The sequence below is a fragment of the Nothoprocta perdicaria genome, unplaced genomic scaffold, assembly GCF_003342845.1.
Source record: "Nothoprocta perdicaria isolate Ctin4 unplaced genomic scaffold, notPer1 scaffold_185, whole genome shotgun sequence".
NCBI classification, from domain to species: domain Eukaryota; kingdom Metazoa; phylum Chordata; class Aves; order Tinamiformes; family Tinamidae; genus Nothoprocta; species Nothoprocta perdicaria.
This window is the reverse complement of record NW_020455038.1, coordinates 1125358-1153107: the sequence shown is the minus strand read 5'-3', so window position 1 is coordinate 1153107 and position 27750 is coordinate 1125358. Positions and strand designations below refer to the sequence as shown.

The 27750-nt window shown below is 57.9% G+C and overlaps 1 protein-coding gene across 1 annotated transcript in view; it reads left to right on the top strand.

The window, feature by feature from the left end:
* Window positions 1–10250, top strand: part of MVK (mevalonate kinase) — a 10602-nt gene extending 352 nt beyond the window's left edge. The window contains exons 2-10 of the mRNA XM_026036710.1: window positions 1–80; window positions 848–995; window positions 2197–2352; window positions 4499–4602; window positions 5587–5632; window positions 6428–6518; window positions 6925–7041; window positions 8520–8673; window positions 8878–10250. Of these exons, the coding sequence (XP_025892495.1) occupies window positions 1–80; window positions 848–995; window positions 2197–2352; window positions 4499–4602; window positions 5587–5632; window positions 6428–6518; window positions 6925–7041; window positions 8520–8673; window positions 8878–9029 (1048 nt within the window). The 3' untranslated portion in view covers window positions 9030–10250. The remainder of the gene's footprint in view (window positions 81–847; window positions 996–2196; window positions 2353–4498; window positions 4603–5586; window positions 5633–6427; window positions 6519–6924; window positions 7042–8519; window positions 8674–8877) is intronic.
* Window positions 10251–27750: the final 17500 nt, after the last annotated feature.

Genomic DNA, 27750 nt, shown 5'->3' with positions numbered 1-27750 from the left:
GGCCGTGCGCCTGCCCGGCGTCGGCGTCGACGCCGCCTGGGACGTGCCGCGCCTGCGCGCCCTGCGCGGCACCTTCCCAGGCAAGTGCGGCCGCGGGGAAGGGCTGCGGGTGTCCGCGCGGGCCTTCGCGGTGCCTGCGTCCCCCTGCTCCCGTTCCCGAGGGCTTCTCCCTGCTCTGCTGCTGCCCTGGCGCTTGGCACCCGCGCAGGGACGTGTTGCTGCCCACAGGGACCTGAAGGGAGCCTCTAAATCCAGTCCGAGCGAGGGCTCTTGGGGAAGCTGGCACACGGGACCCATGTTTCCATCTCTGCCCCTGCCAGTCCTGCCAGGCAACTGTGCCACCCTCCTCTGGAGGACCTGGCATTAATCCCCGTGGCGTTCGCAGGCGGCGTGTGCTCGGCAGACGGCAGAACAAAGTGTCAGCGTGTGCGTAATCTCGCAGCGCAGACCAGAACTTGTCTTGTGCCGATATCTGCTCCTATCCGCTTGGCTTCCCGGCTTCCGCGTGAAGCACGTCAGAATGTTCCTTGTTCTTTTATTAAAGAGTTTTTGGCTTGCCAGGCTCTGTGTAATGATGGATGGGCGTGCTGAGAAGAGCAGGCAAGGGGAGAATTGTTGGAATACGGCGTGGGTGTGGGGATGCGGAAACACTGGGTGTGCGGAACGGCTGCTGGGGATTTTGCTTTTATTTTATCGTGAGTCTTCAGCTTTGTACACAAGACATGCTGACTGGCTCAGTCTGCTGCGCCGGCTGTAACAGGAGATGTTGTTCTTGTAAATACTGCTTTCAAGTCTAAAAACTCACTGGTTGCTAAGTGTTTAAATTCTGCCCTGCTTGCTTCTGTAGCTGACTTTGATGAATCTAAATCCCCCAGCGCAGAGCAGCTGGATGCGCTGCGAGAGTTTGCTGGAATCGCTGCCGAGTCCTCCGCTCCCGACAGCCTCGCTACCCTTGCCTTTCTCTATATGTGCCTGGCTATTTCAGCTAAGTATGGGTAAGATTACCTTCCCGCACTAAAATAAAAGCGCTAGCTTGCGTGTTGTGCATCGTTAATTGCTTTTATAGTTGCTAATTGCTTTTACGAGTTGAGGTGGAATGAGAAATTAAGAGAGACCCACAGTTGGGTTCTGAGCACCCCAGGAGCAACTTGTTAGCGCTAAGCTGTGCTTGGTGGGGAGCGGGAGATGCCAGGTGCCCCCAGCAGCCAGGGGAGACTCTGCTTTAGACATCACCTCCTTTTGAGGTGCGCGAGTCCCACGCTTCCTATGCAGCCGGCGGAGGCAGAGACAGACAGCCGCCCCATCCCTGACAGGCAGTTCATCTCATCTTGAATTAGGTTAGAAAAATTACCATGGAAACGTCCTTTAATTAAACGTCTGAGCTATGTCTGTTCTCTCTGGTGGGCTGAATCTCTCTCAGAATGTGGGAGCTTGGGGGAGCTGTGGGTTGGGGCTCTCCCGGTATCTACACTTGGCCAACGATGTTGATGCTGCTGGAAGCTCTTGAGAAGCTGCTGAGGGTGAAGGATGATACAGCCCTGCCTGCTGTTGCAAACGAGGCCAGAGCCCGGGTTCGGCACACAGAGCAGAGGAGGCGAAGGTTACAGTTTATAGCTGCCTTGTTTTTCACCTTGCAGTCTCTGAGCTCCTTGGCGATAGCACCAGTGCTGTGATCAGCCTGCCCTGAAACTGAGCCCTTGTGTCCTTGCCCAGCCAGGGAGAGCTCCCAGGTTTGCTGTTAGGGCGAATGACCAGGACCTGTGAGACCGGGAGCACCCAGGCACACACACACGTGTGCGTGTTCACTTTCCCAGCAGCTCGTCACGCTAGCAAGCTGCAGCCATGCAGCTCCGGTCACGTTTACAGCGTTTAAAACAATCTTTGAAGGGTCTCTTTGTGGTGCTGCACAAGTATTTGGTTACTAAGTGCCCCCGCTAGCAGCCTGACGAGCTGTGCTAATCACAGCCCCGGTTCAGCGGCGCTTTGTTCCAGTACAATGGCTCCGGGGCCGCTCAGCTGTGCGGACGGGGCGCTCGTGAGGCCCATGGCTGTCGGGTGCTTACGCATGTGCTGAGGTTGCCAATTCTCAACCAGCTTTTCCTGTGATCAGCCCTAATTGGCGTCTCTTGCCTTTGAAATGCTGTTTCGAGACGGGATGCGAGGTCGCCGTGCCCAGCCCGTGCGTTTGCCTTCCAGAGACGTGCCGAGCGTGGACATCATCGTGTGGTCGGAGCTGCCCACGGGAGCCGGCCTGGGATCCAGCGCGGCCTATTCCGTGTGCGTGGCGGCCGCGCTGCTCGCGGCGTGCGGAGCCGTCGCCTGCCCGCCCGCCGACGGGGCCGCCCCGGCCAGGTAACGTGTCGGGGACACCTCCCCGGGGTGCCCCTGCGCCCCGAGATGCCCTGCTCGCCCGCAGCAGGAGCAGGGGTTATTGCCCACTAAATATAACTCACGGCTGCAGCGGTGTTTAACGCAGTTATGCAGGTGCACGGAGACGGGCTCTGGGATTAAGGTCATCACTAGCACGGCTCTGGCCGGTGGCGTAGCGCACAGGGAGGTTGTGCTGGTTCGTGCGAGGCTGTGACAGTGGCGGCAGAGGACAGCTGGCCTCGCTGGCCGGGCTCCAGGCTGGGCTGTCTGCGTGAGCACATCCCAGGACGGGACTGTTGAGCCTTGTCTCTGTTTCCGCCTAAGCCTGCGCTAGCATCTCTCGAACTCTCCAGTTTCCCCTGCACTCAGGAGCTGGCTGTGACTGCTCACAGCAGTGATAAAAGATACAGTTGATCTATTTTGCAAAGAAAATAAAATAGATACTTTAGCTTATAGAGAGATTTTTTTTCTTTTTACCTCTCTTTTCTCTGTCTCTGAGCATCTTCTAGGTTTTGCTTTGTGTTCTTCAAGGATCCCTTCTGGTTTTTTCTGCCTTTACACATTGCTTTCTTTCTGCACATGGCTCTTTTCCGTCTGATTCCTGCCTGACCTTCCCCGTTTCCAGTGGCCGCTGAGAGGAGGTCCCTTTCGCAACCTCCACCCGCTTGTGCCCTGTGTAGCTGCTGTCACTTGATGTTGGGCCCCGCAAAACTGAGCTGCCCTCTCCGTGTCCAGGGAAGCCGTGTTTAAAGATGCGCAGCGCAGCTGGAGCGCGGAGCTCCATTGTCTGCCCCGTGCCAGGTGCAGCCTTTTATGCTTGGCTTCTCCGGAGTTTTCTTTCGGCCTCAAAGCCGAGGCGGCGAGCGCGGGCGGCGACGTTCCGCTTCCAAGCCGGGCTTTGTAGCCTGACCCAGAAATGCGCTCCTCAAGCGGGGCTGTTGGGGAGCTCTTCTCCCAAATAGTCACGCTATGGGGGAAAGAAAAAGCCAGCTCCCAACGAGAAAGCAAGTGGGAAGGAAGCCTCGTTCCCTGCTCACGCTTCTTAGCTCCAGCTTGAACACGGTGCGTTTTTTTTTCCCTTCCAGCTGGCATGCAGAGGGGTAAGTGAGAGATGGGGGTGTCAGACTTCAGAAGGGTTTTGCTTAACGTTGCAAGAAAAGAACAGTGTGATATAATGACTCCCGTGTAGAGAAGAATCGCAGCCTCTCAAGGAGGATTAAAAACAAGTGGTTTACAGCAAACTGCGTTTCTATTTTGAGGAGCGGTAGTGTGAGCTGTTTTCCTGAATGCTTCAGAGATTAAATGCTGGCAAGTGACATTAAAGGTGTGTGAAGAAGGATGAGGAATTTCAGATGAAGCCCAGGGAGCTGGAGAGTTAAGGGAAGATGCTGCCAAATACCAGGTGGCTCCAGAATTCCTGCCTCAGCAGCAGTCGGTGACTGTTTTTGTTGTTCCATGTGAGCCCGTGTGATACTTACCCAAAATCATCCCTGTGCCTCTGCTCTACCATATGATTCCTACTCCGGGCCTCCTAAAAACCTGTTGACTGCACGTTCTGCCTGCACCAAATGTTAGCTGTGATCTCTGCAGAGTACAGCTGGTACCGGGGTGTCCGACACCCCCGTGCTGGACTGTTTGAACAGCGGATTGGAATGTGCACTGAGTGTCTGCGCTGTGCAGAGGGGACAAAGCCCCCACAGCAGATACTAATCCAGTTCTTAATGCGTCTTCTGACCAAATTTGTGAGGCTTTAGCAGCTGGCAGCTAGAGGCAGAGGTTGCATGTGTGAATTACGGCTTTCCATGTCCTCTTCTCGCATGGTGCCGTCTCCTCTATAAATACCATGTCCTGGTGGGGGTGAGCAAGGTTGCAGACGAGGGCGTGCAGTAGCACAGAGTGTCAGGGAGGTGCGGAGAGGTCCGGATTTGCCTTGGGGTAGCTGGGATATTCCTTAGATGGGAACTTCTCCCTGAATTTCCTGGTGTGCAGGGGTAGAGGTGCTCATTGCTTTGTAGAACTGAACCGTGCATGGAGCAAAGCGTTCACAGCCCCGGCCGTGGCTCTTTCCTCTGTCGCGCTGCGTGCGCCGCTTTCGGCTCTGCGCTTATGTCCTCTTCTTGCCTTTCAGGTGGACAGAAGAAGAGCTGAGTTTAATTAACAGCTGGGCCTTCCAGGGCGAGCGAGTGATCCACGGCAACCCGTCGGGGGTGGATAACGCCGTGGGCACCTGGGGTACGTGCGTTTCGGTGCTCCCCACGCTCCGCGCGGTGCGTGCGGCAGCTGCAAGGGGCAGCCCGAGCTGCGTTGCTCTCCACGACAGAGACCCGCTCGGGGCTGCTGCACGGAGACTGCATGGAGCAGGTGGCCTCGCTGCCCTGCGCGCTGCAAAGGGACCAGAAACCCCCAAATTCGGCTCCTCCTTTTGACCTGAGGGGAGGGAGTGCCTTTCTGCCTTGGTTCACCCACGTTTGGGCTGGGGCTGGAGCCAGGCAGGGTGTTGGGAGAGCGGCTGCCCTGACCTCGCACAGCTCTTGTCTCCCAGGCAAGCGCCGTGGGGCAGAAACCCTGTTGTAAATAACTCAAACATGCTGGAGAGAAGAGAAAAGCCCGAGCCCATTCAGAGGATAATGCAGTAGAAAATGCAGGCGGACAGCTGTTGTTTAGTTTCAATTAGCAGAGACTTCCCATTGTTTTGGAAGTGTCCTTTGAGACTTTTCCTTTTAATAATCTTTCTAATGAGACCTAATCGCAGCGCTTCAGTAAAAATAGGAGCAGAGTGAGACATTCCTTGTGGACAGCAGAACTCCGTGCTGCCGGCTGGCTGCTGACGGGAATGCACCCGTGCAGACCCCGGGCCAGTTTGCAGCCTGTGTGCTCAGCTTTGCCCCGGGAAATCCCTGCTTCATCCCTTCTTCCATGAAGATTTAATCCTGGCCAAACTCCTTACTGTTAAAAAAGAAATAGGTGATCCTGCAGTAGAGGAGAGCAAAGGGAAAGGCGTTGGGTTAACCGTGTCCAGCCAGAGCCTCTCATTAAATCAGTGGAGTTGGGCAAATCTGTGCTGTCTGAGAAAATGGTTCATTTAGCTGCTGTTTCTTGCAGTTACTGTCATGTGCTCTGGGTGAGGTTCTAAAGATGAAAGACCTTCTATTTCTTACGACATTGTGTTATCTTGGGCTCACGGTGCACTGAGACAATGCATGTGTTTTACTTTAGGTGGAGCCCTGAGATACCAGTCAGGAAAAATCACACCATTGAAGAGGTAATATTCGAGTTTAAAAATAACGGTCCCGTACAGTGGGTGGAATATGTCAAAGATCTATGGGATGGGTTTTATATGATAAGAGATTGATGCAAGATTGCCAGCAGCCTGGCAGAAGGGCTTGGTAGCCAGATCTCGCTGTTGGCCACGGGCGTGGGTAGCTTGAGTGTCATCTTGGCTTGGGGCAGACGAGGACCATGAAATGTTTAGTCATTATCTGACATTAGATGAACAGAGCACAGAGGATCAATATTAATTTCATGGCATTATGGGCAGCAGGAACGGGTCTGCTCCTGTGCTCCTGGCAGCAAATGACATTGCGAGGAGGGGGAGCTCCTTGCTTACCTGGTGGTAGAGCTGCATGGAAACCAAGCTGCAGAGAGCAAATCCAGGCCCTAAATGTTCCCTCTGCCTTCTGCCAATGAAGTATAATCTGACTCCATTAAAATCTTACACAGTGCATGAAATTGCTCTATTAGCAGTTAATGGCCACTGCTGGCTAGCCTCACAGATTGTATTTTAAAGGAAAGATTTTAGTTGAAAAACATAGATTTCAGTAAATATGTTACAGACCTATTTATGGAGCTGGAACAGTTGCTCAGTGTAAGTAAGAACAACACGCCTGAGCCCAGGCCACTTGAGCACCTGCTTAACTTTTGGAAAACTAATGGGAGTCTCCGTGTTGGGTGTCGTGTTCGAATAGGTCTTTCGAGGCAGAATGAGCAGCAGCTGGGAGGTGGTCTTGGCGGCGGCTGAAGGAAGGGGCCCGGGGGATGACGTCTCTCTTGCTCGCAGGGTGCCGACACTGAGGATCTTGCTGACCAACACCAAAGTCCCCCGAAGCACCAAGGTGCTGGTGGCTGGAGTCAAGGACAAGATCCTGAAGGTGCGGAGCCCGCGGGCTTCGGGACGTGGCCTGGGGCAGTGCTGGGGACACCCCTCGAGAGCTCAGGTCCCCTTGGGATCCCTGCTTCCCACGAGCTAATTCCCAGCTGCCCTGCGAGTAGGAGTTCAGCCTCCCTCCTTCTCCACAGTGTTGCCACACAAGTCACTGGTTTGCAACCATGGGAAAAACGTTCCTTCCTCTGGCCACTTTCCTTCTCTCGCTGCTTTCTGCACATGTGGGCGACTTACCCTTGCCTTTGCCTGCAGGGATTTTCTCTGTGAACAAGTAGCTCCTTAAGAGATGAGGAATAATCCAGCCCCAAAAGGGTGGGCCCGGTTTCATTGTGGTGGCACTGGGTCTAGAGGAGCAACTGTCTCATGTCTTGCCTCTTCCCCCACCTCCTCAGTTCCCTGCTATAATGAACCCGGTGCTGGACTCCATTAATGCAATTTCTCAGGAGTGCCAAAGTGTTCTGGAAGCGATGCCTGGAAATCCATCACCGGAGTATTACCCTGTGCTAGAGGTAAGGGGCTCGTTCGCCTGTATTTTTAGACGCTGTTACAGTTGAACATCAAAATGTCATTTAAAGAACATTAGGTCTGGGAAAGAATTTGATGGGAGGAAACGTTCAGTTCAGTGTGAAGCCATGGCCCGTGTTGTTGTTCCCTGCACCCTCCCTGGAGCCGGGGACAGAAGATGCTGCCTGTTTCTTTCCACAGCTGTGCACAGGGGAGGAGGGAAGGGGCCGGCTGCTCTGGGATGCAGAGCTCTGGAGGGTTTGCTTCCCTTTGCAAAGAGAAACTGAGGGACTTCACTTTGAGATGCTGCCTCTGTGAGCTGCTCGGTCTGGCAGGGGCTCTTGGTGAGGCTACCACTTGGTCACTGCCAAGGCTGGAGAGGGAGCAGAGAGCCCAGTAGCCACCAGTTGGCAATGGGCTGGTTCCCAGCCAGCCCCCGTGGCTCTGTGCTCATCCTGGCTCCAGAGAATAGCAAACAGAGCTGTGCCCAGAGCTGACCTGACATTGATGCATGAGGTGCATGCAAAGATCTGTGTTTGTTTTGGCTCTGCTCGAGGGAGGAGAGGCTGCTGTGCTGGGGGAGGCTCTCTCAGGTGGAAGAAGCGCTTTGCAGCGCTGAAAGCACCAGAATGTTGGTTCGTGTGACTGTAGGGTGAAGAGGGCTGACAGTGTCCCAGCTAAGGCAACCCTGGCCTGGCCCTGGGAAGGTCGGGAACCCCTTGGAACCGGCGGCGCAGCTCATTGCTGGTGTCTGGATCCCAGCCTGCAGCGCTGTCACGAGGTGCCCTCGCTGTCCTTGCTCCTGCCTGCTGGAGGTGACAGGACATCTCCGTGGCCACGCGGTGCTGTGGAGGTGCAGGGGACCCAGAAGCTCCCTGTGTCAGCCCCATTAAGGGACTCCTGGCACAGCCCTCCCCTCCTGGCTTCAGGCTGCGTCCCCCTCACCGGTGTGCATGGGCAGAGCCAAACGGCTCCTGCTGGGACTGCAGCCAGCCCAGGAGGCCCCCAGAGCACACAGGGATGGGGTAGAGGGAAGGGTGTCAAAAACTGGTCAGAAAACATGGTACCCACTGAGCAGCTCAGCCGTGATCCTGTAAATCTCTCGGGCATGTACTGATGGGAAGATCCCACAGGATTTACAGCAAAGCCCTGCTCTGTTTGACCGGCGGGCACGGCGGCTGCTGGCTCGGGGCCCTTCCTGCGGCCGCCGGGGCGTTTGCACGGTGTCCTCGCGACACTCGTGGGACCGGAGAGGCAGCCAGGGGCGCCGGAGCCTCTGGTTCAGCGCCCGCCGTCAGGGCGCGCGGGCAGCCTGCCGTGACCGCGGCGTTCCCTGCGCCGGGCCAGGAGCCTGGCAGCCGCGGCACCGCGGTCCCCGTGCCGGGTGGCACAGCCCGGTGGGCAGCGCGGGGCCTCGGGCACCAGCTTTGCCCTTGAGGAGGCCGCTCCCGCGCTCACCCCCCGTGTGTGCGGCCGCTTGCAGGAGCTCTTCGATATCAACCAGCACCACCTGAACGTGCTCGGCGTCGGGCACCCCTGCCTGGACCGGCTCTGCCGGGTGACGGCGTCGCACGGGCTGCACAGCAAGCTGACCGGGGCCGGCGGCGGCGGCTGCGGCGTCACCCTGCTGCGGCCAGGTGGGTGTCCGGCCCCGCGTCCGGCCCGCGGGAACGGGAGGGATGCGGAGCGCCGAGCCGCCCAGCGCAGCCACTTACGTCTCTCCCATCCCGCGGGCACAGGCCCTGCTCCGGGGCTGCGGGTTTAGCTGTGCACTAGCCCGTTTCCATCCCCCCGGGGGCCCGGCTGACCATTAACCGGCCGCTCTCGCCTTCCTTTCGCAGACACCTCCCCGCTGGCCGTGGAAGCAGCCAAGAGAGACCTGTGCGCCTGCGGGTTTGAATGCTGGGAGACCAACATCGGGGCGCCCGGCGTGAGCCTGCACTGCCCCTCGGCGCTGAAGGCAGAAGTGCTGCGCGCGCTCGGCATGAGCTAGGGCTCTGCCCCGGCACCGCGCAGCTCCCGGCACCGCGTCCTGGAGCCGCGGGGTTTGTGCCCCGGCACCCAGCAACTTCCCCCTGACTCTCTCTCTGTGGCTGCGGGTCTCTACACAGATGCACGGGGCTAAGTCTGGGCCTGGTATTATTGGGAGTGGGAATTACAGCGAGGAGCAAGGAGCAACTGCTCGCACTAGTGCGGATTTGACCCAGCCTCTCCGAATCCTATTCTGAATTTCTTGCTGAACGGCGGAGCGGCTCTCAAGGGGCAGGAGACGAGGGCCTTGGCAGGGCTCCAGCGTGGGTAATGACCTTGCCTGGCTCTGCCGCTCGTCCCCGGGCTGCGAGGGCAGCGGGGCTGGCACGGAGGCGTGCGGGGCGCCGAGGCTTAGCGGGACAAACAGCCTGCCAGCCAAGGGCTCCGCACTCAGGTCTCCGTCATTCCCGCTGGACTCCAACGGAGCACAGAGAGAAAACCTTTAAATACAGCTCCGACTTGCTGCTAATTAAGAGTTTGGATAATTAAAATGGAAGAAACAGTACAATTCTAATGCAGTTATCACTGTTTTCGCTCTCTCCCATCATCTCTGTTTCCATCTAGGCTGATAAACGGGCTCTGAAACTGGTTGTCATTCACGTGCTCAGGGTCTGGTTCAAACAACTCATCTGCTAGGAGATGGTTAAAGGCAAAAGAATTCTTAAGATTTCCACCCGCAATAGCTGTTTTGGGATCTCTTCTGCTTCAGTCATAAATGAGCACATTTTTAGCCCCCTACACTTGCTGGGTGAATAAAACGTTGTCTCTCAGGGTAGGGAAAGAATAATGATGTTTCATACCAGAGCAAACACCAATTTGCTTCAGTTTAGTTATTTTTTGAAGTGGAATGCATTTTTTTTCCTCTTCAAAAGCTGAGCTTAATTTACAACTGACAAACTATAAAACCTAAATGTGCTTAAACTTATTACACTAATGTAGTTTACTAGGAATTTTAATGAGTCGCACCACTGAACTGGAGGGAATTGGCAGGTGAGTGTCAGCAGCCAGAGGATTTGGTAGCAAGAGGCTCTGGTCTCTGCTGTACCTGCCAAAGAGCTTTTTGTCTTTGTTTTCTTGCCTGCTTTATTTAAGTGCAGCTCTTTTCAAAAGACTTCATTCAAAGCTAAGTGATGGATTGGCAGAAGGGGGAGGCTTCCTCTTCCCCTTAGGAATAAGCAGGCAGGAGCAGGAAGGTGAGATCTGCTAGCTCTCAAATCTTGGCATCGTGATGACCAGCTTTAGTTTGCTGTGCACGGATAAAACTGTCTCTGGTTTTAATAAATTGATGGGTTTTGGGTGTAAAGTGTTCTTTGATAATTACGCTGGATACAAAAGGAGAAAAGTACCTTACACTGCTTCAATAAAAACGGGTTTCAAGTGCTGGTTTTCTACATGTCTAATTACAATTCCAATTTGCATCCACGAACAGCCTTACACTAATCACAAGTCAAAAAGCCTAATAAATAATTTACCATTTTCTAATACAGTGTAATCAATGTGAATATCTGAATGCATTGTTGACTCTAAAGCTGCTTAACTGCGTCTGTAGTTTCTCCTGGTTAGCACAAAGAAATGCCAAATTCCCTGTGAAGAAACTTAGCTTCAAAAACACATGTCTGGGTTGATCCTCATTAGCTGTTTTCTTCAGAAGACGACCCAGCCGTCACACTACAAGTGCTGCAGGAGGGCGGAGGGAAGGAACGGAACGAAAATTGAGGTTTGACGGTTTAAATTACAATTAAAAGGGGCTATTTAAGGAGATCAAGCCTTTAGCCGGCGCGGTGACGTGAATTATTAAGAAGCCCCCTGTGAACATATTGCTGGTGCCGGGAGCGTGACCCTGCTTGCGGGTGCCACGTTCCTTGGGCTCAGCCAGGCTGTCGCTTCCCGGGAAGCTTCCTGGGAGCTGCCGGAGGGATGGAGGACGCGGAGCAGGGAGGTGGCCCGGCACGTGGTGCAAGGGGGCAGCGGCCCTGCCCGCGCCCCGGAGCTGTCCTGCGCTCCATGCGATGCCCGGGGACCTTGTCCGGCGCCGTCCCCATCCCCAGGAGGCTCCTGCAAGGAGCGGGAGCAGGATGTCCAGTTCCCACTGGATCTGCGGCCTTGGCCATGGGAGCGGAATGCTTAGGTCGGCAGCTGGAACCAAGCCTGGGTTGCTGGGATTAAGCCCGGGTTTAGCGTCTGCGGGAGGCTCTGGGGCACCGGCTCCCGGCTCCGTCCTTCCAGGCTCCGGCCGGAGGCTCCAGGCGGCCCCGTCCTGCCGGGACGGACCCAGCCCTCGTGTTCGGGGAGCATCAGCCCCAGCGCCGCCTTCCCCGGACACCCGGCCCCGCTTCCCGGCCCCGCAGGCTCCCTCGCCCTCCGGCGTGTCCCCGTCCTCGCGCCCCGCGTTACGGATGGGCCGCGGCGCGGCGGCTGCAGCTGAAGGATTGCCCTGCTAATTTGGCTAATTTTTCTTGAGCCTCATTTTTCACGTTAGGAGCTTTGCAAAAAGACGAACGATCCTGTTTTGCCCCAGAGAGCCGCCCGGGAGCGGGAGGGCAGCGGGGACCACCCGGGAGCGGGAAACCCTCATCTGGGACCGTATCCCGGTGCTCCGGAGCCGCGCCGGACACCCCCGTTCCCGCGAGGCACTGCTGGCATTTCGCTCCCCAATCCGTGTCAGCACCGGCTTCTTTCTGCTCTGATGAGTCCATCCCAGAGAGGCAGTGACATTCGCTGAGAAAACAGGGAAAACGGGGGGAAAAACGGGTCACAGGGAGCGGGAAAGCACGGGGGGCCCCGGCCAGGGCGGGCGCCCGTCCCGCCGGAGCGCCCGGAGCCGCCGGCTTTGTTGTCGCCGGAGTGCGGCAGACGAATGGAGAAGCGCTTGTCAAAATGTCAGTGCACAACAAATCAACATTCCAAATGAGTCGCGGCGCTGCGCGGTGTATAATTAAAAAAAAATCCTTTTTAGAAATTTCAGCGAGCGTTGGCTCCGCTTTATATTTGTCTGCGTGATTAATAAAGGCAGCTAATTTTCAGACTTTAAAAACAGCTAGAAAATAGCTCCTAATTACATATTAGGTTCCAGGCAGCCCCCGCTGCGCCAGGCTGGTATTGGTGGGCCACAGAATTTGGCAGGGGCTTAATTACATTCTGAGCATCATCTAATTTTAGTTAAATGTAATGTAATCAGTAGCAGATGTCTGAAATAAAATATGAATTATGAATATGATGAAATTTCATTCTTGAATAAAAAAGTAATTTGCTATTTAGTTCATTAAAGTCACCAAGGTTTATTAGGGAGCAGGTACCCGCAGCGATGGGGTGGCCTGGAAAGGGTGTCTCGGAGCAAGGAGCAAAATTGCATTAAAGGTGCTAAAATATTCCGCCAGGACAAGCTGGAATTGGAAATTTGTGTATTTATTTGCTATTTTATGCGTTTCTGGGTGTTTTTCCTTGTAGGGCCGTGTGGGACGGGATCGCCCGCGTGTCCATCCCCTTGGCGGCTCTGTGCGCTCCAGCTCCCGCGGTGGGAATCACGTCTCCTTATTCCCCCTGGATTGACGGACGGGCGCCTCCCTAGCGCCGGCTCCTCCGGTGCTTCATTCCAGCAGGGATGCCGGGATGCGGATCCACGCGGGAGCGGCGGGGACGCTGCGGCTCGCGTGGGCCCGCGCTCCTCCTCGCCGCATTCATCACGGGCCTGACAGCTAAAATTCATTTGAAGATGAAGAAAGTGCCGGCTAATCCTTTCTGCGCGACAGTGATAGACTAGCGGCTCGGGAAGAATTGCACAGCAGTAATGAAATTAGGCTAAAACTGCTGGCGGATAGCAGATAATTGCCCTTGTCTGTCACTAGGAATAACATCTCCCCCAGCCAACGCAATGATTGCTCGGCTTGCAGGAATCGCTCGCCTTTTATTTATTTTCCCGGGGTTGGCTGTGCCGCGAGGCGCGCGCTCCGAGCGCGGCGCCGGGCCGGGGCAGCCGCGGCCGCCCGGTTATCGGGAGCCGCGTGGCAGGCGGCAGCGGCGCCGCCGGTGCTCCACGTGCCCGGGCTGGCACGGGGCAATCAGCGCGGCCGCCAGTGCCGTGTTTCACTTCCCAATGGAGGTTCCCGGTGCTCGGGAGCGCGGTGCTGCCGCGGCGCTCGTCGCACAGAGAGCGCGGGAACGCCGGGATGGGCCGGAGCGCGCCGGGCTGCTCCCGAGGCTCCTGCCCGCGGGCGGGCAGCGAGGGGGCATCTCGGAGAGGGGCGCGGGAAGGGCGCAGGGTGCTCAGGGCCGGGGGCAGCTCCGAGGGCTCGTTGGGCTCCCAGGTGCCCTGCTCCGGTGCGGATATTGGTTCTTCCCACCAGAGCCGGCTGGAGCGATGCCCTGCTCCGGTGTGGATGCGGGCCCTTCCCGCCGGCACGGCACGCTCCTTAACGGATGCTCATGTGTCCCCGAGGCCATTTGTCTTCATCCAGTGCCAGGCGGCAGGACGCGGGGAGCCAGGGCCGGGCACCGAGGCCTCCCGCGGCGGTCGTAGCCCCGCTGGGCGCCGCTGCACGGCACTGGGGACGGCTCCTGCTTCCTGAGGCTCCCACGCGCTTCCCGCACGATTCCCACACGATTCCCACACGCTTCCAGCATCTCCAGGGGCTGCCCCAATGCCGAGCCCAGTGGCACGCAGGGTCCCGCCGCGCTCCTGCCCGGAGCCGCTCCGCCGGAGCCGCTGGTGGGTAATGCCTGATTAAGGACTGCTGTACCATCGGCTTCGGTTTGATTGCAGATGTTTTTAATTATATCGTATAAGATCGTGTTATGTAATTGCATTTATCTGATTGAAGCCTTAATTGTAGGATTTCATAATGGTATGACTGGGTAAATACACCATTGCGACTGTTGTCCCCCAATGAAAATTAGGTGCTTCGTGTCTTTATTGCATTATCCTGGAGAGGAGTTTAAGTTGGGAAGAAAGAAATGAAAAGGGAGGGAAGGAAGCAAAGGCGAGAGCTTCTCCCCGTCCTTGGCCTCCTGCAGGCTGGGGACATGCAGGAGATGTGGTGGTGTCCAGGCCCCACACTCTGCTGCCTGTGAGCTGCTGGAGGTCTCTGGAGCGTCACGGCCTGGTGAGCATCTCATCATGGGTGAGCATCACGTCATGGGTGAGCATCACGTCATGGGTGAGCATCACGTCGTGGGTGAGCATCACGTCATGGGTGAGCATCTCATCATGGGTGAGCATCTCATCATGGGTGAGCACCATGTCACGGGCGAGCATCACCTCCTAGATGAGCATTGTGTCATGGACGAGCGTCACCTCCTGGTTGGGTATCCACTCTTGGGTGAGCATCACCTCCTGGATGAGCATGACATCATGGGTGAGCATCTCCTCCTGGACGGGCATCACCTCCCAGTCAGGCATCACCTCCTGGCCAGGTGTCTCCTCCAGCCTGGACATCACCCCATGGCTGAACGTCCCTTCCCAGCCTGGCATCGCCTCCAGGCCAAGCGCCGCCTCCGGCTCGGTGCCACCTCCCGGCTGGAAATCACCTCCCAGCCAAGCGCTGCTTCCCGCACCTCCTGGTGAGCATCGCTCCCCAGCCACAGCCGGCCGTCCCCTCCGGGCCATCCCCTCCCGGGTGGGCACTGCCCCCAGGAATGCCGCATCCCCAGGGATACGGGGGCAGATCCAGGCCCTTCACCCTGTGTTCCGGGCAGCCTGGGAGCAGGGTGCTGCCACCCTCGGCGGGACAAGGTGGCTGAGCAGGGACACGGGTGCTAAAGATGCCCGTGTGCTCCAGGCACCTGGGCTGGTCCTCATCCCTGCGGAGCGTCCTCGGAGCCGGCGCCAGGAGTGAGCAGCTCCGAATGCCCCGGAATGGGGGTGGCCTCAGCGGAGCCCCCCGCGCTCCCTGCGCATCCCGCCCGGCCCCGCTGCTCCCCGCGGGAATCAGAGGGAGCTTCGGGCTTTTGCCGGAGCCCTTTGCGGTCCTAATCCGCAACATGTGGTTCCTAGGGTGTCTCCTCACTAATAGGTTTAGGATTATGGGAATATGCACAAATCCAGACCGGAGCTGTCACTCCGCTCGGGTGCTAAGGTGATTTCATTAGGATTTAGGTTTAGAGAGCTGCCTTTCTCTCGCTCTCTTTTTAATATTATTTTTATTCAATTACATCAGCAATTCATGAAACTTCAAAGCCGTTTCATCAGCACAACCTAAATGCGCTCGGATTGCATTATTGAAGGGGAGAAGGCAAAAGAAAACATAAGCGACTGCTCTAATGGAATTACTGAAAGGGGCTTTTTAATTAAAAACAAAGGTTGAGGATGAGGTCTATCCATAATTTAGTGCTGCTGGATGTAATATCTGCTGCTGGTTTAATTTTAATAAATGTATGTATTATTAACGGTGCGATCTATATTTCTTAGCCGGGCGGAAGCGCCGGCGGCCGCCAGGTACCAGCATTGCCGGTGCTCCGTGGGTGGCGAGGGATGGGCCGGCGGGGCCGCTCCGGGGCCGCCCTCCTTCCCTGCTCCGGATACCCCAATTCCCATGCCCAGATACCCTGATTTCTATGTCTGGGTACCCCAATTCCCATGCCCAGATACCCTGATTTCTATGTCTGGGTACCCCGATTCCCCTGCCCGGATACCCTGGATTCCCGTGCCTGGATACCCAATTCCTGTGCCCAGATAACCCGGATTCCCATGCTCAGATTCCCCAATTCCCAATGCCAGGTGCCCCAATTCCCGACGCTCCAGTTCCTGACACCCCGGCTCTGCGCTCCCAGGCGCCCTGTGCCAGTAGAACCAAATTCACCCGTGCGAATGTTCATTTCCCGGCACAGGGACGCAGCGGCCCCACTACAAGCGGGATCCCGGGCGGTTCCCGGCGGGTTCTCCCACGGGAAGCGCCCCCAGCCTGGCCGTGTCCCGGGGAGCCGCGCGCTCCACTCCCGTTGCCAGGGAAACCTCCTCCCGCTCATCCCGGCTCCGCAGGCACCGCCGCTCGGCCATGACCTCCCTGCAGGACCATGGGACCTCCCGGACCATTGGACCCCTCTGGGGAGCCAGGGGACCCCCAAAGCCCGCACTGACAAACCAAGGCTCCAGCCGCTTCCCTGCACGGAAACCTGCTCCCAATGGGAGAGCCCAGTCCTGGGTGTCCCAGAGCTGCTCCTCGAGCCCTTAGGCCACCGGCTCCGGGGGAGGTGACAGGACATTGCCACAGGCTGCGATGCTCCCGCCCGGCACTCTGCTGACAGGCGCTGGGGCTGCTGCGGAGCCCTTCCCACCTCCCTTCCCAGCCCTGCAACAGCTGCCGCCCCACGGGAGGGAGCACGAGGAGGAGGAGGAAGAGGAGAGGCCACATGCCGCTCACCTGGCGGAGGCGGTGCTCAACCCCATATTAGCCACCAGAGAATCCACAGCAGCCTCGCTGCAGGAGCAGCCCACTGGGTGCTCGTTGCGCGGAGGCTGGGAGCCTTGGGCAGGTGTCCCCGGACGCGCTGGCTTTCCCCTAGCCGGGACGCGGTGGTGGCAGCAGCGCCGTTGGCCCCGGTGGCACCGAGAGCGCTGTAAATCACGGTGACCCCTCCCGGGACGCGGCGGTGACGGCGACGATTCGGCCGCACGGGGGCTGGGCGGGATCGGGGAGGGGGTGTCTGCCCGCTGGGGCCCGCTGGGGCGGGACAGCAAAATCCCACGGGAAAACGTCGGGAGCAGCTGCCCTCGAAGGAAGTTTATTCAGTGGTTTCCACTGTTAATCGGCTCCCAAAATGACTCTGTGGGGATCCCGGAGGATTCCCAGAGCGATTCCCCAGGTTTGACAGGAGCCACGAGCGTGGGTTAATGGACCTGCAGTGGATCCCATCGGATCAGGAATCCTTTCTGGAGGGCTACGTGGTGGCACTGCCGCCTCCCTCCGCTCCTTGCACTGTAGAGATAGAACCGATGTCTTTGGGATAACGGCGGGATCCGCAGTGAGGCTGAAACGCAGGGCTCAAACGGGAGCCGCTCTGGAGCGGAAGCCGAGGCCGCGTGGTGGGAATGTCAGCACCGTCGTGGTTATTCCAGCGTGTGGGGTGGCCTCGCGCGCCAGCTTCCCTCCGGAGCGGCCCTGCATCCCGGCCGAGTCCCGGGCAGCCAGCACATCCCGGTCCCTCGGGCACCGCGTGAATCCCGCTGCTTTTCCCGGCTCTCCCCATCCCGCGGAGGCACCGGGAACGCCGCAGCAGCGGCGGCGCGTGGCGTATGTGCCGTTTTGTCGCGTTTTCTCCCTAATGCCTTTCACAGGCTGCGGGCGGCCCCGCGCTCCCGCGCGCTTCAAAGCGCCCGTCTCGTCCCGTGTCGCGGCGGTGGCACCTGGCAGCGCCACGCGCCGTCCCCGCGGCCGCAGCGGGCGCCCCGCGCGAGGGGAGCGCGCGGAGCCGGCGCGCCGGTGGCGCCGGCGGCGGCTGCACCCTGCGGGACGTCGGCATCGAGGCCACCGCTGCACCCAGGATGGCTCTCGGCGCCAAGAGCTGCGTTTGCCTGGATTTTATTTTAATTGCCCCAAAATCCTCGAGCCCCGGGACGGGTGTCCCAGCCCCCAGGGGTGTCCTCCCCATCCCCGTGCCGTGCTGCAGGTGAGGAAGCAGCCGGGAAGCCCTGGGAGCCGCAGCGGCGCCGGGCGCAGCGGGAGCTGCTGCAGTTGTCTTGGTCCCGCTCCACGGTAATTGTAGCCTATGAAATATTTATTCCTTTTCATTTCAATTTCATTTCCAACATGTATTTCCTATAAAATGATGTGGTGGGGGGGGAAGAAAGAAGGAAAGAAAGCCTCGTCCTTGGTGCATTTATCATCATCGGCGGCTCCCTCCCCAGGCGGGACCACACGGGCGGCCACAGGCCGCAGCTTGGCCAAGTTTCGGGAATATTCATCATCCTGCCAGGAGGTTGCAGGGTCCTGGTGTTCCTGCCCGGCCTCCTGCTCCCGGGAATCACCTGGTGCTCTGGGATGCAACATGCTCAGCTTTGTCCCGTGGGATGGGACAGGACGGGATGGGATGCGGCTGCTCTCATCACCATGAATTTGCACCGAGGACCCCGTCACCTCCCTGAAAATCGATGCAAACCTCCCGGCCCCGGTTAATATTCCCAGCCCCGCCATAGATGCCGCTGATAATCTCTTGATTACTTCTCCTCCCAGCCCTCGGCCCCATTTGCATACAATAAATATCGCCGTAGGAAGCGTGCCGGGGCGCGCGGAGCCGCCGCTCATGCCTTATTTATGAGAAATAAACACAAGATCAAGTTTGCATAATCACCACATATTTAATTTGTGAGCTCTTCCACTTGGGTCGGCGGCTGCAATCAGGCGTGCGGGTGACAATCAGCTTTCAAATATCTTCATTAAGGCGCTGTCAGATTTCGGGCCTGATCTTGAATTTCCTGCAGTGACGCTGGCTGCGGGCGGCCGCGGGGCCGGTGGCAGGGCCCAAAACCAAAGCCCCTCTCCAGAACTTCCCCTCGTGCCTTTCCGCCCCGTTTCTATTTTACTCTAATTTGTCGACCTGCGCATGCTAATGTATGCAAAAAACACTGGGGCTCCTATTAAAATGCCATGCAAACCTAATGAAATTAATGTTGGCAACAAATATTACCTAATGGAAGAGCCTCCAGGAAAAAAAAAAATGAGTGCAAATATATATTTGCACATATTTAAAGGACTCCGTCAAGTAGTTTAGCTTCCCAGTTTAGACTTTATTAAAAAGGAGGGGGAGGAAGCCCGGCGCGTTCGCCGAGCCCACGAGCGGAGGCCTGGCGTGAATTATACCTCTAATTTCAGCGGAGGCTGTTGCTGCTGCTACCTGAAACCCTCCCTGTGGGGCTGGATGTCTGGGATGGAGATGGGAGCGGAGCTGCTGGTGGGCACGTGGGAGGTGGCACCGCTCCGGTGAGTGTCCCGTGAGCTTCCCATCCGGACAGCGTCCTGGAGCATCCCTTCTGGAGAGCATCCCCTCTTGTGTGCTTCCCTTCCAGCCAGCATCCCGTCCTGCAAGCATCCCATCCCGTGAGAATCCTGCCCGGCCGGTATCTCCTTGGTGTGCATTCCAGGAGCCTCCTATCCAGGGAGCATTCCCATTTGGCGAGCAGCCCCTCCAGCAAGTGTCCTGCAAGCATCCCATCCAGAGAGCATCTGCTGAGCACCCTCTACGGCGAGCATCCCAAGAGCATCCCAAGAGCATCCCCATCAGTGAGCATCCCCTTCAGTGAGTATCCCCTCCAACGAGCATCCCTGGAGCATCCCACCTCCCCGGGGACCCTTGGGCCCTTCCCGTGCAGAGGCAGCCCCAGCGAGGGGAGACCCCGGCCACGTGTTTATTAACTTATGCCTTAATGCGCTCGAGCCCCGCGCGGCCTCGGCAGCTCATTAGGAGCTTAGCCCGACGGGAGGCTGCCCCTTCGCCTCCGCAGCCACAATAGCTGCTGCTAATTCCTCTTTAAAGGCGCCCTGTCAGGTGGGATCTGCCCCCAAATCTGAGATTTGCAAAAATCAAAACCTTTAGGCAAACGTCCCCGGGGCGCCGGGGCCGGCCGGGCCAGCACGGCGCCGGGGCCGGCTGGGAGCGGAGCGCGGCAGGGCCGGGGCCGTGCAGGGACACGGGGCCGGGAGAAGGGCTGGCACCTTGGGGAGAAAAGTCCAGGAAAATCTTGTTTCAGTTCCAGCCAAGTTGTTCAATTCAGAGTGTGTTTTGGGAATGGCACTTTTGTCAGGTTAACCCTTTGCAAAAGCTTCTGTATATACAAAGATGAGTGTATGCACACATGTATATGTATCTGAGAGGTTTGTTTCCAAACATCAGCACCGTTTTCCAAAAAAGTAGAGAGAAGTGGCATAGTTTCCCTGGATGCACCAGCATGGGGTGTCTTGGGGCCAGCTGCACCTGGGAACGTCCCGGGCTCCCCTTTGGAGGATTCCCGGGCCATTGGGAAGCAGAGGAGCAAGGAACCCGCGCTGCCCTGGGAGCAGGGCCGCGGCAGTGGGTACCGGCCGGTGCATTAAACAGGGATCTAAACCTGTAACGAGAGCCCGGGATGAGCGGGACTTGTCATTTATGGATGGCAAAATTATGGATCCTGTGTGTGGAGGATGGTGCCGGGCAGGAAGAGACTCCACCGCCGCCGTCCGTGGGGATCCCGCAGCCGCTCCGCACGTCGTGTGCGGGAATGGGGCCCAGGGCCACGGGCGGGAGCTCGCGGGGTCCCCCTCGCAGGGTCCCCCTCGCAGCTCCCTCTCGCTCCAGGCGCAGGGAAGAGGGTTTTCCCGCGCAATGGGCCGGCCCAGCCGCGCGCCGGGGACTCGGGCTTCCCGTGCGGGCGCTGCGGGAGAGCCGCCTCTCCGGAGCGCGCGCCCTCCGTCCTGTGTTAACTCCCATCATCTAAAACACTGTAGCTATGGCAACCGCTGCAGGTGAGACTCATTACAGATAATCCTCTAATTACTAACTACCTCTTCAATCAGTTGTAATTACTTTGGGGACACAGTTAACCTCTCATTAGAGACGCGCGGCCACGTTTCCCCGGAGCGGCGCGCGCCAGCCCAGCAAGCTCGGCTCCCTCCGCCGCTCCGGCTCCTCCCTGCCCTTCCCGGGATCGTTGTCATGACGATTAATCATTCAATCCCTCATCAGCAACTTTTGCCAAATGTCACCCTGCTCTTGATCAAATGAGAGGGGAAAATTAAATGAATCGATTCAGCACCCTGGTGTTTCCCCCCCTTATTTATTTTCCATTTTGGGGGGTTACGGACTCCAGAGTTGACCTGTGGCCACACGGGCCTGGGAACCTCGGGACGAGAGCGGCCCTGCTGCTCGGCCGGCACCGCTTTTGCCCACAGCCCCATCCCAATAGCTTCCCATTTTAACCTGTAATTAGTTGGAGGTGTTTGCTGCATATAAATTCCCGTCCTTAATTGCTGGCGCTAACCTTGAGCGCCGCCGGGGCTCTGCAGCGCCGGGTGCCGGGACCCCTGCGCCCGCAGCCCTGGCCACCACGGCTCGATGCTCCTGTGTTTAACAGCCAGGAGCGGGAATTCCTGCCCCGCTGGCTCCGTGTGTGCCCCGGCATGGGAATTCCCAGCTGCTCAATGCCTTGGCACCGGCACGGCACCGGCAAGACCTCGTGTCTCCAGCTCAGCACCCAGCCAGGCTGCAAGGATGCTCCAAGGATGCTGTGGGGATGGAGCCGGGATTCTCCGGGAGATGCTGGTACCCAGCTCTCCCATAGCAGCCAGGGGAGCCGGAGAGATCGGGATGGGGCAGCCAGGCTCGGATCCTGCCATTCCCCATCCTCCCTTCCCTCGCCAAGGACTTGTTGATGCCGAGCTCCCCGCGCCGGCGCGCTCCCCGCTCCCTCACTCGCTGCCTCTTCAATTCTTTATGGCCCTGCATCTTTAATAGCTTTACAGAGCCCATTTACTGTGCTCCGAGACATGAAGTGCTGTCTAATCAGCACATTTAGGAGAATTGCCCACATCCTGGTCTCGCTGCCATAAAGCGGTGCCCACAGAAGCAGCTGTAATTAATGCTTTTCTGCGCTCGCTCCCGAATCAATTTATAGAGCCGGGGCTTCCTCCGCGCAGCAGCTTTCAGGCGGCTTTGCTGGGGCGGCCCCGGCGCAATTAGGCAGCTGCGCGGAATGCATGCGGCGCTTCCCAGAAGGGATCAATGCGGATTTTTCTCACCAAAACCCACCTGTGCCGGGGCTCTCTCCTCGGAGCTGGGAAAGGGGCCACCGGGAAGAAAGGGAAGGAGGAAAAGCTGCTCTTTCCCCTCCCCTCCTGGAAAGGTTAAGGATAAAAGGGGGGAGAATTAGGGACAGAGCTAATGACTATAATCGGCCTAATGGCCCTGCGCGGGATGGAGCTGCTGGATGTCACCTGGAGCTGCCCCGGCCGCTCTGTGGGGGCAGAAGGGGCTCTCCGGCTTGGTGGGGGTCCCGGGAAAACACTGGCCTCATGGAGCCAGGGATGCGGTGCCTGCAGCAGCTGGACCGCCTGGGATCTGTGCCACTGTCCCGACCGTGCCGAGGCTTTTCCTTTCCCTCCTGCAAACCCAGCCCTTTGGATCCTGGTGTGTCCACGCGGGAGCGGCAGAGCCTGGGGCTGGCGGGAGCCCGGAGCGCAGCCCTGTGTCCCGGGAGAGGGCGAGCGGCGCCGGGTGCTGAAATCCTGCAAACCCGGAAGGTTCCTCTCCCTTTCCCCTTCCAAATTGCCCTAATAAGCCCTCCTCAGGACCCCCTAATAAACCTCATTCCAAAAATCCCCCCATGAGCAAGTGGCCCTGGACGGAGGCAGGTCTGCCTTGGGGCTGCTCCGGCCTCTCCATCCACGCGGCCGGCGGGGAAGCCGGAGCCGCCTGCCTCCAGCCACGCGCCTCAGCTCCGTAAGCGGATTTATGGCCGTGGGCTGGAATCCATCACGCGGGGCCAGCGCCGCTCATGCCCTGTGCACATCTCCATTCATCTTCCCGGCTCGCCGGCACGGGGCCTGCACTCCCAGCGGGAGAAGGGGCCGTGTCCGCCGCTTCCCGCTGCGGAGAGGATGGGGGGTCCCCGGGATGGCTCCTAAGGAAGAAAGCCCAAAGCCCGTGTCCCTTCCCAAGCCTGGGGATGCTCCCCACCCCATGCCTCCATCCTGCCATTCCTCGGAGCATTCCGGGCAGCTGCCCGCGGCCGGGGGCTCCCACCGCCGCCCTCCCCGGGGCCGCGGATCAGACGTAATGACTCTTGAAGCCTGAATTTGTTTGCCCGAGGCAGTCTGCTGAAAATTAATATGCACGGTGGCGGGATCCTTCTTATCCGGCACGGATGTCATTTCAGGAGCGGTTTGAGTGAGGGGAACATAAACCAAAGCTGAGCATATCTGACACGGGAGCGGCGCGGGAGACAATGCTCTTATCAGAGCCGAGACACCAACAACCGGGCTTTATACATTTTTAATAAATCACTTTAAATTCTTGACTGTCAAGAGAATTAAATCAGGTTTCCCTTGCGGGAAGGCGAGCGCAGCTGCACGCGGGGCCCCGCGGATCCTTCGCCTTCCCCTTCCCTGAAAGCCGGGCCCCGCGTGCGTCCCGGGAGCGAGCCGTTAATTCCCGCAGCCTCTGAGGAAGCGTGCTGAGAAAAGGGGGAACTTGCTGAAACAAGCAAATTGCCGCTCTTCCCCTTTCCAAATGTCAGCAGGTTTGGAGGGGAGAGAAGCAAATAAGCTAAAGGGGAAAATCTCCAGGGAATCGCCTGCTCGCTCGGATGCCTCTTCTGGATCCGTGCCCTGCACCCGGCTCCTGGGAGCCGGTTCCCCACGGCTGCCTCCCCTGGGGACCCCCTTAATCCAGGCTGCGAGCGCTGCTCCGTAAATGCCGTTAAGCGGGAATCGGGTCATGTGGGGGAGAATGGCACCAGCTCCAGAGCAGCCGAAGGGAAAGAGAGCATCGGTGCTGGAGAGGGATGCGTGATCCCATTGCCCGACGGAGCCGGAGAGCCCGGCCCCGACATTGATGTTTCCAGGGTCGATAGCTGGCCAGGCCAAATCGCTCCGGCAAGAGGGAGTGCGAAATGCGCCGGGACGGCCCCGTGGCCGGGAGGGGACGCGGCCACACAAGGGCCTTGCTCCGGCGCGTGGCCCTCGTGGTGCATGGGGGGCTCATCCCGCTGCGTGCGGGATCCCGCAGCCCCGAGCGCTCCCGCACCGCGCGGCTGCGGAACGGCCCGTGCCGGGTGAGCAATGCACCCAGGTGACACAAACCACAGCACGTGGCACTCGCGCTCCCATCGTGTGGCATCAGAGGCTCCTCGCTGAGAGGGCCGGAAAACACCCCAGGCTGGAATCGCCTTTTCCATGCACTCCCTTATCCCCTTTAACAAGCTTTTCTTCACTCAAGCTTGTAAGCAAGGTTGGGTTTATTCACCAGATACAGATGAGCAGGGAGCAGAGCAGCGGGATGGGCAGCGCTGCGGGCAGGGCACACGGGCAGGAGGAGGGCAGCGGGGCCGGCGCGGGGACCTGGACGGGATGCCCAGGGTGCCCCAGCTCTGCGGGCAGCCCGACTCGCTGTGGGGTAGCAGATCCCGCTGCCGCGATGCCCTGTGCTGCCTTTCCTCCCCAGGGATCCACCAACAAGGCAGGGGTTAAGGCCGGGAGCGGCGCCGCGGAGCCTCTCGCCGTCTCCAGCGGGATGCTCGGGGCAATGACGATCCGTCATGTGCCAGACCTGCACGGCGGTATTTTTAACCCGGGAATAAAAATAGGCTCCGTCGGCCGCCGGCAGGCACGCGGTCCCACGCGTCCCGGCCGTGCCAGCCTGTGCCAGCCCGGGCACGGCCCCCTTGGCCGCCGGTCCCCCTGGCCACGTCACCCCTGGCAGATGGAGCTGGGAGCAGGACAAGAGCCCTTGTCCCGCGAGCGCAGGGCAGCGTGCGCGGGGCCTGGCGAAGGCTGCAGGGCTGGCGCTGGGATAACGCGGGCTCTGCGACCCGGCTCAAATGGGCGTTTGTTCCAGCTGGATACACTGCGGAATCTGTAGCTGGAGTGGGGACTGAAAGCAAACATGGAGCGCGAGGGCTCCGGCCTTCCCGACCCCGGAGCACCTGGAGCAGTAGCCCAAACCCATGGAGCCCCTGTTGCATCCCGTGTCCCTGTCGCATCCCGCGGGACAGCAGCGAGGGAAGGTGCCCGGGGACACTGTGGAGCACTCGGGTCCTCCTCTCTGCCGGGGTTTGATCATTTCGGGATCCAGGACATGCTTGGGAGCCATCCCGTGCCATGCCAAAGGACCGTGCATCCTCTCTTGCACCACAGCCTCAGCCTGGAGAGCGCCCCGCTCCCCCGCTGCCTTCCTCCCTGCCGTCCTCCTCCTCTTCCCTTCGTGCCTGCCTGCCCTCAGTCATCCCTCGTCCCCTCCCAGCTCTCCACAGGCTTCCCCAGCAGATGTTGGTGTCTCTCCCATAATGATCATTTTAACACCGGGATCTCCCATCCTCCTTGACTGGGAGGCATCAAAGCCGCTTGCAGAGCAGCCCCACCGCCAACATCGTGTCCCTAACTAGGGGATATTAATTAACGGGCAGGCGGCAGCAGACCCATCCGCCCCAGCGTGTCCTTCAGCTCCCTTTTGTGTCCGTGCCGCCTATCCGGACGCAATCCGAGCAGGGCAGGAACCAGCGATCCCAAATATCGACGGCGGGACCGATCAATGCTATCTCCTCTTTCCATGCCTATGAGCTCATTGATTTCTGTGTGTGTTGTTGTTACCTCTGTGTTTATGTAATGTCTGAACTTTGCACAACTGAACCGTTTAATGTGCAGAAAAGAGCCCTGTTGCCATGAAAACGGACCTGCAAATGACAGCATGAATGCTGAGATATCCCTGTTTTATTGGACCATACTGAATGTATTTTAACCTTGATAAGTCAATAACTTTTCGTACAAAGGGAACCAAAGCAGATAGGCTTTCAGAGCCTTGAATGCATTTAAACTGGAGAGTAATGGCCCGGTTTTAATCCCCTGGAAATCTTTCTCATTCTGAGGGCCAGTCATTTTCAGAGCAGACTGACATTTTGGTCAAAGAATTACAGCATGTATTTGTCACAATGAGAGATGAAAACGCTCAGCACTTTGGATTGCTAGCAGCAGTCAAAAATAATGATATTAAATTAAGGGGACGTTGTCATCTTAAAGATCACGGGGCTGGATCCTGGTCTCGGTGAAACCCAGCACATCTCCCCTTTGCGAGTGCAACCCGGGTCTGAGCCCAGTGCCCCGAATTTAAAACTTTGGGTGCTGCATTCCCGGGTGCTGAGCTGGAATTATTTCCCTTTATGCCGCTGCGGATCTGATCAATGCATTATTTATTTGTGCTAAAGCAGAAGGACTTTTAACCCCCCTCTTTCCTCCTGCCTGCTTCTTGCTGGCAAGGCTTTGGGTGCTCGAGGGCTCATTTTGCAGCTCTTGGGCATTAGCAGATTAGGGCTGTGCTCATGTTCCCGGTGTTGCTGCGTGCAATTTTTGTTCCAGCCAAGCATTCCTGGGTTCCCTGCATCACAAAAGTGTCTCTCCCCTGGTAAAAATCCTTAAAGAAAGAAAAAAAGAACCTAAAAGGGCAGGTCAAAACTGCTTAATAGTATCTTCTTGAAGGCAGTGTCGAAACACCCACCGTTTGAAGTGAGCTATTTCTAGATGGATCTCTTCCCGGTGAAAACGCTGTCACCCTTTCAAGTTCCCGTGAGTGACTTCAGGTGGTTAAAACATTTTCTGAGAAGAATGAGGCTTCCTTTTCTTTTTTCTTTCTTTTTTTTTTTTTCTTTTTTTTTTTCTTCTTTTTTTTTGCACTGGATAAGAAGCAATCTTTCTTCCTACCCTACTAATGGCCTTGATTAAATTATCTTTGAAAAATCTGAGTGCTGTTCACAAACATATAATGGTTTTATTCTTTTCACTAGCCCGTATTGCAACACGGCAAGCAGATAAATAACTAGGAGAGAACTTAGCAAGCTGCACAAAAAACTGCCAGATATATATGAGCTAAAAGTGTTTGAACTGAAACAAATGAACAGTATGAATAGCCCTGCTCAAAGAGGGAATTTATTCAATATAATGTATTTTCATAGGGAGGATAATATGTATTATAATTACACAGAGGAATCACTCTCCTGAAAGCATATCTAGCTATTATTTTAATTTCTCAACCTTCAGTGCTCACTGACTCAGAAATGGAGACTGGAGCATCTCCATGTGTGTTTGCCCCTGGAAAAGGGCTCCCAGGGTTTTGGATGCCCTGAGGGGCATCCAAAGTTGAAGTGCAGATCCGTGCGCTTTCCAAGCCTCTCCACAGCTGGACTGTGGCGGATTTGGGGAATGACAGGGTCACAGCTCGTGACAGCAAAGGTCACTGCTGACACGAAGTGCATGGGGCTCGGAAATGAGCGGCACGCTCTCGGGAGGCTCTTGGTGATTTGTGCCGGGGGGCAAATGAGGACGCGTCCCAATTTTGCAACGACCGACCTGCATTAACAGGGGTACAGGGGTAGGAAGCAAGGGGCGATGCTAAGGCAGCGTGAAACGCCCTGACCAGGAGATGTAGGGATGCGTTGGGACGACGGTGGAGGTAGCAAAATGTCTCGCAACAAGGAGATACTCAAAGACAATTGAGATGTGAGCCGTCAGGAAGGCTGATGGAAGTTTACACATCCGCATGGCCAGGAGGCTGCGGGCAGGCAGAGGCGGCACCAAACTGCACCAAGGGACAACACGGCAGATGGGTCGTAATGGAGCGAGGAGACCAGGAACTTCACAGGGGAGTCATGGCCACTGGTGCCCCCGAGGGGGCAACACCGTGGGGGCCGCCACAGACCAACCCCCTCCCTGGGGACCCCCTCGAGGACCCTCCCATGGTGCTTCCAGGGAGGCATCGCATCCCGCGGAGGGCGGGTTAGCCGCCGCCCCGCCTCGAGGGGACTACAACTCCCGTGAGGCCCCGCGGCACCTCAGCAGGGTAGCGCGGCATGGAGCCGCGCGCGGGGCACGCCGGGAGCTGTAGTCTGGCGCGGGCCGTTGTGGCAGGGGGAGCGGCCGCTTCGAATTTTCCCGCGGCAGCGGCGCGTGGCCGCGAGGCCCCGCCCACGCGGGACGCCGGCGCCGTCCCCCTGGCAACGCGGCGGGGCGTGGCCC